The following is a 17,060-nucleotide window of genomic DNA, read 5'->3' on the forward strand; positions in this document are numbered from 1 at the left end:
TAGCTTTTTCAGCTTCTTTAAGAGTAAACATTTCAGTCGAGAGGTGATAGTGTGAAATGCCAACTGCAGCCCTATTCACGTGGAATAAATTCCACATCAGTAGAATATTGTGTAATCATATCCCATAGCAATGCAATAAATACAATCCTTGCACATATGTTACATTTTTGTTGCGGTTGTGTAGCCTCATTTTTGATTCGACTCAATGAAACTAATTTTTTCATGTTGTCGTTTTCAGTGTCCTTGTATTAGATTACATGACATTTTCAAATGTAATCTGCAGTTTATAACGTTATAAAACTGTCACCTATACAAGATTATTGTCCCTTTTGTAGGACATTGCCAAGGAATAATCAGTTACTGGCATATCCTTAATGGAAATACATAAATATTAGAAATGTAAAAAATGTAATGTTTAGCTTTATGTTTTTTTAGATAACATGTGGACAAAATGTTCCCTTTCAAATAATAGTGACACAACTTGTATCATAATTTCTGAAACAACATATAGTTACAACCACGGGAACAACTACGCGCACTCGGGTATGATTGAACTGTTAACTCGTAATTACACTCTGACTCAAATGTAATAACTATCCTGTAGAAAATACAATAAGAACCACTTGACTTTAGAAGACCCCAAAGAATAGCAATATTGTACTCCTTGGACTCATGGCTCTATAATATATAATAAACATCACGTATGCACACGTGTATACATACATGAGTGAGTGGTGTGAGTGTTAGTGGGCAGTCCTTGATAAATATTGTGAACAATTAAACAGCTTTGACCGGAAAGGAGTGGAGCAACAGCATTAGGTGATTTATCTTGTGAAATGAAAGCGCTAACCTCTGACCTTCTGTTGGCAAATGAAAAAGAGGGACCTTTGATTTATGGCATAAACGGGGAAATTATCCAGTGCTTTTGAACGGAAATGCTTCCCGCATCCCAGCTTGCAGCTCCCCCAACACTATGAGCTCAGCCTGCACGGCCCTTATTACATAAACCCACCTGGACACCCTGTAACAAACACACACACACACAAATACACACACACACACACGTGCTATCATAATGAGCATTACAACCCCCAACCACAGCACACACCATGTACTGAGCTTTTCAGTCATTTCTAGGCATTTCTCAGAGAAGCTGACTACTCCTGTGTCACCTGACCGGATGCAGCACCATAAAAGGACAGTCGGTACTGAGGCAGTCTTAAAGAGGCAGCTCCATATCAACACGTACTGAGCCGCACTACTGTAGCCTTAACTAACTGCAAGAGGGGGGTGAGGAAGCAAAATTCTCTCTCAGGCATCATTGCATCTTTGCAGAATCTGTAAATCTTTAGCACAATCTTTACAGTGAATGCTTCCACTGCTCAAAGAATCATAGCTTTGTGAATGTGGAGGGAGGGGGGTACATGGTGAAGCAAGAGAGACCCCAAGAGAGGAAGCCAGTCAGACCCAGAGAAGAAAAGATACTCATCAGTTATGTACTAAAAGCGAATGTAACCTGCCAAAGAGCCTCCGCGATGCTCTCCTAGCGATGCAGACACTGAAAACAAAAGCTAGATGGATAAGACTCCTATTAATAGGCCTCAGTGGCAGAGAACAGCTGCTCTCCACACACACACACACACACACACACACACACACACACACACACACACACACACACACACACACACACACACACACACACACACACACACACACACACACACACACACACACACACACACACACACACACACACACACACACACACACACACACACACACACACACACACACACACACACACACACACACACACACACACACACACCACCTCAAACTGATGGAATAATGAGTAAAACATACACATGAAGCAAAATGAGAAGTGGAGGGATATACAAGATGACAAGAGTGGAAGATTGTATCAGAGCCGCATGGCTAACGGAAAGCGCTTGGTGGAGATTTTTTTGCAGACCCACAAAGAACGAGAGCTATGAAATGGAGTACTAGTAGGAGGTTAAGGGATGAGCTGACAGAAAGGTGAAGGTAGCTGATAAAATATGATAAAGGTGTTGTGGGTCCACGACAGACGCAATAACCGAGGAGAAACCAAACTAGGTGCCCTATGTGTGGGCAGAAATGCAATGACTAGAGGGGGCATTACTGAAGCATGGTGCTGAACAGAAGGGGGAGTAAAAATAGAGAAAAGAAAATAGAGAGAGATGCCGAGAAAAAAAGAAAGTGCTTATGTGTCCATGAGTGCATAGGAATGCAAAATAAACCCTGTGCAATTACCCATTCACCTTGTCACAGAGAGCATTGCATGTGAAATCAGTGTGCTTGCTGAGTGTGCATCATCACGATTGTGCTCATATGCGTTCACGGTGTAAAAAGCAGAGCAGAAACAGAAAGCGAGAGAAAAAACAAAAACAAAGACACAAATTAAAAGAGGAATGAAAAAGACGGGATGAAAAACAGAGAAGCGAGGAGAGATAGATAGAGAGAGTCGGAGCAGTCTGTAGGGATGCAGGCGGGGGAGGAATGTGGTTTCCATGGCAACCCGAGGAAAGGCTGAGCTCTGGGTGTCCGTTCCAGCTCTGCACTGCACCGGCCCTCGCCTCTCAGCCGCCTTGCTCTCTCTCTCTCTCTCTCTCTCTCAGCCTCCCCCACTATATCTTCCTCTCTAAACCCCCCCCCATTTCTCTCCCTTTCTTTCCCTCCTTCCTGTTCCCTGCGCCTCCTCAGCTCCCTCACCTCCCTCCTTCATGTGATGGAGGGAGTCTCACACAAACACACACTAACACACACCGTATAATCCACAGTCAACCTGTACTGTCACCTTATCTTTATGCAGACATTATCATGCGAGCACATTGGATCCATGTGCTCACAGCCTGCTTCTCCCCCTCTCTCCCCCTCCCTCCCTCCCTCACCCCCTCACGCCTCCACCCACTGCACTAGTTCTGGGCTCAGCTGAAAAGCCAACGCCTGCGGCCACTGTGCTGCCATGTGCCACTGGCCGTGTTGTAATGGGGAAGGCATGTGAACACAAGGGCTTTTAACAATACTGAGGAACACAGCTATATTGTATCAGATAAATCTCTATCAGGACATACGAGGACATTTGCTCGTGTAAGCAGCAGGTTGACCACAAATCGTAGAGAAATTGTTTTGGGGGATACACTTATTCACCTTCCTGCCAAGATTTATATTAAATGATCAATACAGATCTCAAGTGTAAAAATAAGAAATGGCACATTAACCATAAAGATTTCCGAACTTTTGTATACAGAGGAAGTAATGAGATGTGAAGTAATGAGATGTGAAGTAATGAGATGTGAAGCAGGTATTATTGAGCTTAAAAGGTGAATGTAGTCAGATTTGGTTTCCAATGCAGAGCTGTTTTCCCCTGTTTCTAGTCTGTATGCTAAGCTAACTGCCTGCTAGCTCTAGGTTTATATTTAACAGACACATAGGAGTAGTATCGATCAAAATCTCAGCAAGCAAATACATGTGTTTCCCTAAAACTATATATTCCTTTTAATCTATGTTATTAGCGCAGAGCAACAAGGAGAGCCTAAAACATAAACTCATACTTAAGAATGTAAGTGTTTTGCAGCTGCAGGTGAATAGTGATGACAAAATATTTACAAAACAGCTTTCACATAATTCCTATATGATTAAAGTTTTAAAACTATTAATTACTATGATCTGTACAAGCATAATAGATGCAAATTATCATGGTAGATGTTGAATGCTGAAGAGAAAGTTAATTAAATTGTTTTAAAGAATGAAAAATTAACATCAAAACAATTAACACAACATCTATTTGTGGACTGCGTTGTGTGTTGTTTACCAGTCATGCCTCAACATCATAAAATGTTTAAAAGATCATCAACCTTCATGAACAAAAATGTCTCATGATGATTTTGCTGGGGCACTTCTGGGATGCTTCACTAAACTGTCATGGTGAATGCGTAATCGTCACATCATGAGGTTCATTAGTATCTGCTTCTATTAGCAGCAGCTGCCTTTTCTTGTGTCTTTTCTGATCGCCCTAGGAAACGGCTTTTTGCTTTGCTTTACTCACTTTTGGTATGTCCACATGAGATAAAGTCACCAAGCCAGAAACTTGCTCCACTTTGTGAGGGCTCCTCCTGCTGGTCACTCGGACCCGAGACACACCCTCCTCCTGCTCTTCCTCTTCTCCATCATCTTCCTCCTGTGGGACAAGAGTGAATAAAAAGGGATTTTATAAAAAAACAAAACTTGTGGACACCAAAAATGACAATCATCGCAAATAAGATTAACGGTATAGTTCAACAACATTTCATTTCTCATTTGCTCTTCAGCTGAGAGTTAAATAAGAACATTGATACTACTTGCACATCTGTAGGATTGTGAGTATATTTTCAGTGATTGATACCACTCTAATTTCTGAGCGCTACATATGAACCTACAGCTAGCAGCTGGTTAGCTCAGCTTAGCAAAAAGACTGGACGCAGTTAAAAACAGCATGCATGACTGTCTGAACGTCTAAAATCTGCAGCCCCAAAACTCCCCAGTAAACATTGTAAAAACAATTAAGATAATAGTATAAAAACACAGCCTTGCCAAGACTTTAGTAAGTCAGTAAACTGCGCCATGCTAGCTGCTTCCAGTCTTTATGCTAAGCTAAGCCAAAAGTCTGCTGGCTTTAGCTTCATATTCAGCACACAGACATTAGTGTAGTAAAAGGAGAGAGCCTTTGCAAAATCTAAAATGTGGAAATTATGGGCAGAGTAACACATCAACACAGGGCTATTTGTTGTGGAAACAGTCACCTGCCGAGCAGCACAGAAGTGGATGGTTCACTCCCTCTCATATTTATGACAAATAAAGGTCTGTACAAAATAATTGCAAACATGTCCCTTATCAAACTTAACAAAATAACACATTGTACTGAATGAAGATTGGGGATACAATAAGTCCACAGTGCTTGAAATTCCTTGATACCAGTCACACCACTCCCAAAGCTTAGACCACAGAACCTTAACTGAAAGCAGAGGGCAGCTTTCCGAGAAGGCATTACATGTTCAAAGTTGGAATAAAAGTTATATCAAAACAGCCCCAATGATTATCCAAACAAGGAGTGATGCCTTAGGCAATATTACAAATGAAAATGAAAGCTGCTCAAGTTAAAAAGACGATTGTTTGTATAAATAGTAAATACACATCTCTAAGCATAGGGGTGGCAGTGCCTGGCATTTCTGCAACTAACTGGCACCGACTTGCAAAGACACAACATATTTTCCTCTGTTGTTGCACTGGTATGAATCCTGTACTCTGCGTCCTGAGATGCTAAGTGAGTTTTTTATGACCACTTCATTCCCAAGTGGCTGAGCTGACAGGGAGGTCAACTGTCACAGCCCGAGCTGCCCGCTCTGTCTAATACATGCAACCCAGAGTGTGCACTGTGCACACACACATACACACTCACATACAAACATGCACTTAAAAAATTTTTTGTAGACAGTAGACACATTTGAAATGAGTCCATCAATTAATAATTCAAGTCATACAATATTTAAATGTATGAAATGTTTCAGTTTCTTCATTGGTATTACTTTCTGAGTTATTCCCGGACTATCACACAATAATAAAGGTATTTGCAATCAAACACCAACATCTTTGTAGGTATAACATCAACTACATCACTAAAAACGGTTTTCCTCTACACCCTTCTTCTTTCTTTCATTTCTTTTCTCCACTCTCACCTGCTACTCTGCACCAAATCAGGGAATTTGCAGACTCATTTAGTTTCCCTCCCATCCTCCACTCAGGTGACAACATGGCTGGAATACTGATGAGCCCCTCACTGGGTGTCCATTAAGCAGCTCTCTCCCTCTCAAACTTCCCCCTCTCTCTCTCTCTCCAGGACGGTGCCTGGCCCCACAAGCAGCTGGGATCCAGAGAGGGAGCGATGTGGGGAAGGATCTGGAGCCAAGCTGCACTGAATTAGAAGCTCGACAGGGCGGACCACAGAACACACTGAGAGCAGCTCAGGATGGCAGAGGAAAGTTCAGACTACAGTCAGAGTTTGTGGGGTCTTTCGATAGGTGTCACATATGTGGCACTGCAACTGATCTAATGTGTTTCACCTACAGTATAAGAACGTCCAATATTTTGTATTTTGACTTTCTGCCTAAACAGGGAGAAGAAGTATGTCACATTGTGTAGATTGACATTTGCTGCTTTATCTGTGCTTTATTAATTTAATGACAAGTTTCATTAAGTAATAGTAGTGTACTGTACATAGTATATAGTAATACAAACTGATAAATGGTTAAAATAATGAACCAAATAAATGGAAAACTGAGTGAAACAGATGGCTTAAAGTTATTTTGTTGTTCTAATTACATGGTAAGTAGTTATAGCTATCCTAAAAGTAATTGATGAACCTTTTAAAATGCTTAAGGTAATAGGTAAATGTTTGAAAGAATCTGCTTCTGCAATTCCTAGTATTAGCATAAATGCAAAATTCCCTTAACATTGATGATTCCTTTCTGTAATAGTATTGGAGCCAGAGTGTTCTACATGATATATATATAACAGTACTAAATAATCTTCAAATATTGGATTTCATAGAAACCGTTTTAAATAACATCCAAACTAAAAATCACTTTTTGGAACATCACGGGTGCTCATGATAAAAGTGTACTTAAGCCAATATGGCTGTTGTTCTACTGACAAACAAGAAGAGCCACTGGACTAATCTTACATGTTAGGTCATAACGCTTTCAAATTCTTAAATATCAGAACTTATTATGTCAATATGGTGCCTACTATATCCTTTACTCAATGTCAAAAATGCATGAGATTCCTTTCTGTTGAAAATGCTGTCCCTTAGCAGAGCTTTTTGCGAAGTCATGCACTGGACAACAGTCTTCTGCTTTTAAACCTCCATTTAATACAGTCTACTAAATGACAACTTTTTGGTCGTTGCCCTGTTCAAAGGACCTTACATAATCCAGTTCAGACTTAGCACATGAATTTCAAAAACACATTGCCATTAAGTGATTGAGTGGAGGGAGGGGCTGTTAAGCACAAAGGAACAGTGTTAGATTAAAGCTCTTATCTCATGTGAGGACTGAATTGCCTAATTTCACTATCCCCTTTATAACAAAAAACAAACCTGAACGAGGGTTTGCACATACATATTTAGAAACATGCATTCAATAATTTATTTATCGAGCTCTTTGTGACATCTTGTAAAGATCCCATCTACCAAACGCACGGGTCAGATCCAGAGCCACCTGTCCTGTTCAAAAAACTGGATCAGAGAGGTAAGGCCCTTCTGACTAATGTTTGACATCACATTCACTGGGTCAATATTAAGTGACCAATCAGAAGGTCCCAAATGACCAAACAGGAAATGGACAAGGAGGTTCAGTGGGACGGTCAGAGGCAACTGTCAAGCACCAGGGAATTTCCTAATGAAGAGACCGAACATTTTGAACATAGCCACTAAATGAGTTTAAGTCAGATACGGGCAGTACAGTATTGTAATGAAATTCACTTGAAAATGTGGACTTTCATTTCCGATTAAAGTTGCGTCCTTAACAATAATAAACAAGGCATTGTGTATACCGCAACCATAACCCTAACTCACATCTAAGTAGAATAATACATTCACAACACTCAATGGACTATTGGGGTCAGGGTTATACTGTATGTAATTTGCTTTCTTACTGCATATGTGTCCCGTCTGTTTCACTATGGTTACAGTCATTTAAAGTGGTTCCTAATAGTATGAGAGATATGTCCGTTTTTTGTGCTGGTAATTTTGAGGCTTGATAAGCCTGCTGCATGTAACTGGAGTGCTTTTGTTACACATTTAAACTCAGAAAAGGGTTTCAAAATATTTCTAGTGGGCTCTTTTCACTTCTGAAGTATTTTTGAGTAGACAGGGAATCTACTCTGTTCCCATTTCTGTTGTGTTGGTTATTTGAAAAATAACTACCAATATCATATTTCTATGAATCAATACACTGTTGCATACTAGCCTGCCTCTAAATGAATTCAACACAGAAAAATGTATTTAGTTTTGTTAAATAAATGGACAAGTGACATTACACTTGGCATCTCATGGATAATAATTGTGCAACAGCAACAGTAAGCGTAGGAAATGGCCTGCTGCTTTTCCTTTAATGAAATACAGATTCTTTAAGACTTTATTAATTTAATTTAATTTAATTAGTCTGAGGTTTCAGTGGAGGAACCCTTTTTGTCGTTAAAAGGGATCAAAGCTGCCAATTGAGCCTTAAATTCAGTTCAAAAATGAAATTTGAAAACTGAAAATGAAATCATTTTTTTGTTTGTGGCATCACAATGAACTAAAACCCCTGTGTACTGCATGTAGACAAATGCTGCATGACAAATAAACAGAGATATACACAATAAGCAGCAGTTATATCTTTTTTTTTTTTTTTTTATTTAAAAAAAGGCCAGGGGTCAATAGTAAACGGGCTTTAGAAGTCAGGCAAAGATCAATTACATTAACATTTTGGCATAACTGAAGAAGATGCAATATTAAATCATGCGAGTGACATGAAGTCAGCGGCTGTAAAGGATTCAGTGGAACTTCAAACTAAATGACCCTTATTTGTAACCCTTGTGTGGACTCTGTGATGCTCCTCAGTTAACTGCTGAATATGGTTTAAATCAGAGAGAGCTTTTCTCCACTCAAAGCAGTTGCTGTATTTTGTGTGCTACAGTAAAAATATTCAAAATAACCACGTGACTGCAAACACTTGGCTGACTTCATGAGAGCGGCCCACTGATGAGCAAATGGTAATCAGCGTTCTTTTGACTCTGCCTAATTTCCTCTTCTCCTGTCAACCCATGTGATCCCTCCCTCCTTTACCCCCCCCCCCCCCACTCAATCTCCAGGTTGGAGTCAAAGCCGCCGTGAGTCACACTAACATTTTCTCCATGTAGAAGTGCGAGGGACCCAGGGAGTGACACCTTGTGTTGGCTGGAGTACCCTTTCTGCGCAGGCGAGAGCACGGCACACAGCAGCATGTGTGACACCAGATACAATGTAAACATGAAGCATATTTTCTCCAATCTATAATGTGAAGAAGGAAAATTACCTCCCACGTATCTTGCCTGCTGTCTTCTTTCACAACAGTTTGTTCTGTGTTCAGTTGCAAGGTCACCTCGTAACACTCTTGAATATCTGTGAGAAAAAAGAAAAAATTGAGCGTGTTTTTTTTGCGTAACTTGGATCATCATAAACAGATGTTTGTGTTTTTTTTAAACTTCATTTTATTTGCTGCTCACAACTTCTCAGCCAACGAAAGTGAGTAGCTTTGTTTAAGTAAAAGAGTCCAGCGAGCAATCATGGACACGTTGGGAATTGCTTTTCCTCAGTGGTGCACAGGGTGAAAACATGGGGGTGGGAGTCGTCTGTTGACATGGAAGTTATGTCTCCACATTTGCAAATGCTCTTCTTATGTTGCTGCTGAACTACATGACTCAGGTACTGACTGAGTAAATCATCAGCTCAGTCAGTCTAAGAGGCCCACGTACATATATTTCCTATTACCTGAACAACATGCCTCATCTCTCTACTTTTTATTATTTTCAGTTCAACATCACCATAGATCAGCTACACTGTAGGTCTGTCCATTGTTGTTGCTTTGAAGCTCCATTTTAGAGTAAGGGTACATGAGCGCTTACGCATGATGAATACATGAAGACACTGCCCCCTAGTTGAGTAGTGGGCAATCCATACCATGTAACATGCCTTGATTTGAGTGCTGTAGAAAGGGGAGTTGGTATTATATTTCACATTTTCACAAGGTATGTTTCAAACTTTAAGTGAGGAATTGACTTCACATATTTGTTAACAAGCCATATTGTGAATATAAGTTTGTGAAAGCAAAAAAAAATATGCCAGTAAATGTGAGAGGCTGTGCTGTCAGGCTTTGAGCTAAATGCTAACACACTCACAAATACAATGCTAATGTGCTGGCGTCTTTTCAGTATAATGTTTACCATGTTCACTATCCTAGTTGACCGCATTAACATACAAACACTTTCTCAAACACCACTAAATACTATATGAGATTAGCATTATTAGCATCTTCGCGACACATTTCAGCATCTCTTTTGAAGTTTTTTCTTTTTCAGATGACTCTACTCCACTGTTGTCCTCCCTTCTCTTCTGGTCTCCACTCATGACCCTGCGGCCCGTGACACGCCCATGTCCTGTGGTCACCTATTGAGTGGCAGCCGTTTGATGAGAATGAGCTGGGACAATTTTGCTGATGTCACACGCAGACCTTTGTTACCGCACTGTTGACATCAAGAGGTTGCTGGAGAGTTCATAAACTTCCCAAAGTCAGGACATCACTCCCTGCTCAAGGACACATGTACAGGATCTGACATTTAAAATACACATATTAAAACATGTCTTTTTCAATAAACAATGTGACCTCTTTGTTGAAACAGTCCAATAAAGTTCTCTCTGTATGCATGTATATATATGTGTGAGTGTGTGTGTGTGTGTGTGTGTGTGTGTGTGTGTGTGTGTGTGTGTGTGTGTGTGTATATATATATGTGTGTGAGTGTGTGTGTGTGTGTGTGAGTGAGTGAGTGAGTGAGTGAGAGAGAGAGAGATAGAGAGATGAAGAGATAAGAGTCAGTATGTCCCACAAAACACTGCAAGAACAAAAGTGTAAGAATGGAGCATGTGACTCATCCCTGTGTCTGAATGTGGAGGAGTGAAGTCATGTGTGGGCAGAGGAGTTGGTTGCACAGCTGACTAAAGAGCAATCTCACTAACACAAACTCTTATTGGCAATATATGCACACACACACAAACACACACACAAGCTGTAGGGCCTACCTGCATACAGGCACCAACACAAATACCTACAATGACACTAGAACATAATTTAGATGCAGCATAAAGTTAGAAATGACTACATTCTTTTGAGCCACGAGAGTATTATGAGTATGCGACTTAACTCCAAGACAAAAATCTAGATGTTAAAGTGGAGTTAGATACATTTCTTGCCTAAACGTATCAATATAGAGTTATTTATTGACTATAAAAGGAGACATGCTGTTGGAACGATCTACACATATATTGAGTCATTTGACCCATTGTTCATATGAGATAATCTAGTTAACTCATCTTTTAAATAGGCTTTGAAAATGTTGCCTCTGCTAAGTCTTACAGGGTTTTGCTCTGCAGCTGCGTCGCGCACACCTGGCTTGCTTTCACATTACTAACACTTCTAATTAAATATTGTTCAGCTATTCCTGGCAGAGGTAACAAAACAGAGAAAGGTGCTCAATCAGGTCTTGAAGTGTTTTGAGCTCGAGATTCACAGTCACACAAAGTACAGAGAGTTTTTGTTTAACTATGACTTTCCAAAAGAAAAAACCAAACCGTTCCAACCCTCACGGACCACATAAATTCCTGACTATGGAAAAAAATACATAATGCAAGCCAGAAGTCTCTTTCAGAGGACTTCTTCCCAGATCGCTTTTTGATGTTGGGTGTATTTTTGGATGGCCTGATCCGAGCTCTAAGCCTTTTGTCACAGTGATAGGGGCTTTCCATGCAAGGAAAGTATTTGTGTGAGTTAGACCTCTCCTTTTTGTCATGTACCTATTCAATTAGACGGAAGTCATCTCTGCATTGTCTGCCTGGGTGAATCATACAGAAAGAGAAAGCAACTGGATTCTTACATGATGGTGAGCAAGACATAGCTCACTAGAATAACACATTCACAGAAAACTAGGTCACGATTTCAAGGCATAGGAAACAATTCACCCCCTTGTCACTGCCTCGATAACCACTCCCCAGGTATTTAGGGTCTTCCGCAATTTAACATGTCTGTCAGTATGTGTGCCCTAACTCCCTGCAGCCCCCCTAGCCTCCCACTGCATGTTTGTATGTAGGAACAAAAGGATGGACGCACAGTTAATGCAACCTTTGTTCGTGACTGTGCAACCATGCAGACATCCAATCAAGCGGCCTGTACTGAACCTTCCCACACTGCATCAAACACCTCTACTTCCCACAGTGCAGAGACAGAGAAACATATAAGGCATAAACTAACTGTACTTTTATATCAGCAGAGAGCTGTCTTCTGATCTTCTCAATCTGAAACATTATTCTCTTGTTAATTATCTGTCTGCTGTTGTTCCGTAAAAAGAAACACAAAATGTGCCGAACTGAACGGGTTCACATGGCCCTGAGCATGTGAAGGCAAACACAACAAGAGAGGATGAGAGGATGAGTAATGTTTATACAGCACTGTATTCCTATTAGTGCAGTGAACCGGCTGCTCCTCCGCTCTGCCTTCCCTGATGAGAACCACATGTTGAACGAGGGCCTGCACCTGAGACACCGCGGCCAGAGGCCTCCTCTTCCTCTACCCTCACACTCTGCACAGATTATCACCAGAGAGCCAGGAGAGTTGTTGAAGAGGCTTGGCATGATGGCCAGGAGCAGTTTATTTTGCCGCCTGCCTCTGGCTCTGCCCTGATTGAATATACTGTGTAAGGAATGTTTGGCATCCTGATTTGGGAAGTGAAATCCTCTCCAAGTCTCATTAACTAAATCTTAAGTCTCATTGTGCTTTTTGTACATGTAAATAGTTTGCAAAGGCTTTCCAAAGTTTGCTCCATTTGCAGTTTCTCTCCCACACACTCCCCCCTGCCGGAAACGCATCAATAGCCGCTTTCACACCAAGTACTTTGCCGTACTTAGTGCCGGCACTTAGTGTCCCGGAACTTAGTGCCCCGGCACTTAGTACCCCAGGGCACTAAGTACCAATCGCGTTCACACCGGAGTACTTTTCCCTGAGGGAAGATTACGCAAATGAGCCGCTGACATCACTTAGCCTTCTTCTGCTTTGGGTTTACTGGCAGGCCGCAAACAACTTCACGGCGAATACTGCCACCCGAAGTCCCCGGCCGGGAGTCCCCGGAGTTGCCTTCCGAGTAAATCGCCAGAACGCCGACACCTCCTCATCACTCCACCGCTCCCATGTTTGTTTGTTTTTGCCATAAGTTATTCTCTCTCCGTTGGTGCCTGGGGCTAAGGCTAATGCTAATAATGCTAATGCCAGCAAATACAATGGCGGCTTCAAAAAACTTTTCAGAGTTTTACGGGGCATGGTTTGCAATTCGCCCAGCCAATAGAAATTGGTACTTTTTTGGTACTTTTTTGGTACCACCTCTCTAGCAGGCACTAAAAATGGGGATAAAAGTTCCCGGCACTAAGTACTCTTTTTGGTGTGAACGCGACATAAGGGGTACTAACAGAACTAAACGGGAAAAGTACGGGGAAAAGTACTCCGGTGTGAACGCGCCTAATCGGACTCCTTTGTTTACTTTGTAACAGAATGACATCACTATGTAACACTTGCGCTTCTATTGGCAAGCGCTCAAATACATTGTACATGATAGGCCAACGAAGGGGACCAATCACTACAGAGCCAGCCAGCTAACCAATCAGAGCAGACTGGGATCTGGTTTCAGACAGAGGGTGAAAAGAGGTGCTGCAGCACAGGCAGTATGAGAAAAATAAATACTTTTTTGAACATTAAAGCATGGAGACATGTCGCAGTAGAGGCACATAATACAAATATGAACCTGAACATGAGCATAAAATCTCCAAAATAAATAGCAAGGTAGATTACATCTGTAACAAAAGGGTTACTGTAACTTTACATGTTGATAAGGAAGGTCGGATAAATGCATTATGGGATTGTTAAGCAATAAAAGAAGCACCAGTTGTGTCTTCTGATCCGTCAAAAAAAAGGATGCATATCAATGCTGCACTATAAAGGCTTTGAGATGAGACTTCCTGACCTGTTTAGCCATATTTGGTTTTAAAATATTGAATTTGAATTATGGGATACAAAAAAAGACTCCCGTCCGAACCCACATGCAAAACCAGTAACCCATCCCGTTTTCATTGCAGTACGAACTAGGTACTATCATTTGTATCATTGAGTATTCTTTGTTAAAATGGGGAACGGCCTACCTGCCAAACAACATGGAATAATGTTGATTCACTATTGCTTTAGATAAATCACTAGTAAATGTCATGTTATATTTCTTTTACTGCTGCCTGGGCCTCCCCTCCCCCTCAGCTCCCTAGCAGTGGGTCAGCAGTAGCAACAGCAGAGCCGAGGGCAGGCGTCGTTATAACATGGCTGTGGTAATTAGAAAGACCACTCAACCATTGGTTAAGCTGAAGTAATGTGCTTCATCTGCTCTAAAAAGAACTCAGACTCACATTGGCTTCCCTGAGCCTCTTTCGAAAACACCAACGTTGTGAAGAAGTGAAGCTGGTAAATATAGTGGCTGTAGCAGAAGCTATGCACACTTAAGGGTGTTATCAGGAGTTCATTAAGAAGCAGTTTATAGCCTTCTGGAAATGGTGAGTTTTTCAATGACCTACAATTTGTTGATGTAAGTTATGGTTATGGTACATAAAAAATAAAGTCAAGGGAATACATTTGCTCTTACAGTGTAACTAGTATGAATGTACAACAACTCGGTTTATAGATAGACTGTGTTGTGGTTGGCTTTATTGGGTTTTTCATTACAATGCTAGTGTGTTACAGAGGAAACCTTTGTGAGGCAAACTGAAAGGCCTCTTTCATAAGATTTAATTGGGAAACATTTAGACCAAGTTAACTTCTCATACAAATTAATACAACCTGACCATGTCGGTATCCTTTCTTGCCTGCAGCCAACATGTCAACAAATATCAGAGTATGGAAGCTACACTAAATCACTTTCAACAACCGAGTGTAGTAAACCATTAAAAAAATAGCTAATTTAGAAGGAAGGGGGATGAACAGAAAAAGTTATTTAGAAAATTCACACTGCAAAAACTCTGATGTAATTTAAGCTAAAGGATAAAGTGTCCCTTCTACAAAACAAGTTTTTCTCTTACCAAGAAGGGCATGGAACAGCTGGCTGCCCAGTATTGAGGAGACTTTGCCCACGCTGGTCTTCAGGGCCTGCTCCTCTGGGTTGGTCAGGTTGGCCTGGTAGTGTCTGAGTAGCCCCACTGCTCGCTGTGTGTCTGCCAAACAAAATAAATGCATTTCTTAGGACAACAGCTGAAAAGAGCCTATGCTGGCAGTCATTCGTGACAGGGTTGAGGGTGAATTTGGTTACATTAAATATGTATTGTATTGTTTTTTTAAAGCAATAGAATATGAAAAGCAACAGGATACCCCTTTAAATCTGTTAGGTCTGCAACTTGTGATTATTTTTTAGAATCACATAAGATACAGAAATGTGTTATGATTGTTAAAAAAGGGAGAAAATGGGGAGAAAGAGAAGCCATTTCAGACATTCTTTAATATGTGATCCTTATATTTACAAAAACATTTTAAGGGTAAGATAGAAAAGGAGCTGTAAAAAGTGATGTTGTGACATGATGAAGTAGCTATACACAGGAAGCAACAACTTCATGTTATACTCTCTCAGACAGATGGTTAACTCTAAATGTGAGATTGTCCTTTTTAGAAAATATATTATAATCCTGTTTTATATTTGACTTGACTGCTGTTTGTTACATTCCCCTGCAGAGCACATTAAAAGGTATTTTTCTCTTGCAACACGACTGTACAGCTGGTTGTTGAACCCGGTGGTTGGTGAGGAACTCAGCAGAGATGATGCTCATGCACGGAGGTAAATCAACAACTTCACAGTTTCTGAACATCTGAGCGAAAAAACTGGCAGAACAGTACACTCCTGGCCGGAAGTTGCTCAATTCCCAGTTACAGTATTTCACTTTTATCATTCCCTAAGGAAAAGAACATTCCCGTTTTCCTCTATGGACTATAACTGAGGTAAGTGGAACAATAAAAACCCGTACACAAACTTTCATAAACTCCTGAGCTGGCATTACACAAAAACTTAACCGAGACTTACTACAAAACGTAGACACGTGATGTAGATGTAACGTGATGTTAACGGTACTCACCATATTTATGCACCATGGTGTGGTCAACTCCCCAAAAAGTCATGTAAATTACAGTTTCGGGGGGGTTTTTTAGGAAGAAAAATAATTACAGTATTAGTCCCGGATAATTATACAACCATAACGGTCGCCTCCTACACAACAAGTGAGAGGTTGAGTTTAAAATCCAGCCTGGACACTCCCAGTCTGTCTGAAGTGTTTCTGCAGCAGAGGTCCACACCCACAGGCAGGGGTTGAAATGTGACAAGAGGAGACTGTTTACTTCATGTCAACTTTCCAAAGTTTTTGGGCAGAAAACGGTCCCAGTGCGTGACATGTTTCTCCTCCCCTCGCACACATGCCTCGCCTTCATGGATCACGGCCCTGTGGTTTAGCTTCTTATGGACAGTGTAGTATGAGTATTTAAACTAGTTGCATATAATTAGCTTTGGTGGACTTCCCATTACATTATGGGTGATTAATTAGTAAATGAAACAGCATATCTTCGGGTTATATTTTTCTCTCTTCAGCCTAAAATCGCCTCTTCTCCATTACTCTTTTTTAAACGTTAGCATTGTGTGCCATCTAGCGGTGTGTGAAAGTGTTGCTACGAAATCACAGGTAAATGATAACTTACTTACTAATGACTAATCCTAAAAAAAAAAACTGAGATGTGTATTCAAATTTTCTTTTGACTATTCTGATATTTTCTGAAAAAAATATATACATTTTTCAGAAAAATAAATATTAAGAGATAATAAAAACAAATTATTTTTCTTTCAGGATTCTGACATTAAAGTCAGAACGGTCAGAACGTCAGAACTCAAAATGTATCATTCCTTTCTTATGTGGCCCTAATCCTCTTCCGTAAGAACTTGCTTACAGTTTAATGTGAACACAATTATATTCGCATACAAATCAGAGGAAGCTGTGATAAGTCTGATTGGGATTCACGACTACAAGTTTAAAAAATGAAACAAAACCAAGTCTGGGGGTGTGGAGTGATAAATAAATGAGTTAAACAGACCTTTGTAGCCCGTTTCTCATCCCTGTTGGAGGCTGTCAGTTT

The 17,060-nt window shown here is 40.7% G+C and overlaps 1 protein-coding gene across 1 annotated transcript in view; it reads right to left on the reverse strand.

Moving 5' to 3' along the window:
- Window positions 1-16,285, reverse strand: part of dlg3 (discs, large homolog 3) — a 75,329-nt gene extending 59,044 nt beyond the window's left edge. The window contains exons 1-4 of the mRNA XM_079672262.1: window positions 16,016-16,285; window positions 14,975-15,106; window positions 9,135-9,220; window positions 4,091-4,222 (exon numbers count right to left, since the gene is read on the reverse strand). Of these exons, the coding sequence (XP_079528388.1) occupies window positions 4,091-4,222; window positions 9,135-9,220; window positions 14,975-15,106; window positions 16,016-16,058 (393 nt within the window). The 5' untranslated portion in view covers window positions 16,059-16,285. The remainder of the gene's footprint in view (window positions 1-4,090; window positions 4,223-9,134; window positions 9,221-14,974; window positions 15,107-16,015) is intronic.
- Between the last annotated feature and the right edge of the window lie 775 nt (window positions 16,286-17,060).

This window comes from Notothenia rossii (genome assembly GCF_949606895.1).
Source record: "Notothenia rossii genome assembly, chromosome: 3".
In the NCBI taxonomy this organism is placed as follows: domain Eukaryota; kingdom Metazoa; phylum Chordata; class Actinopteri; order Perciformes; family Nototheniidae; genus Notothenia; species Notothenia rossii.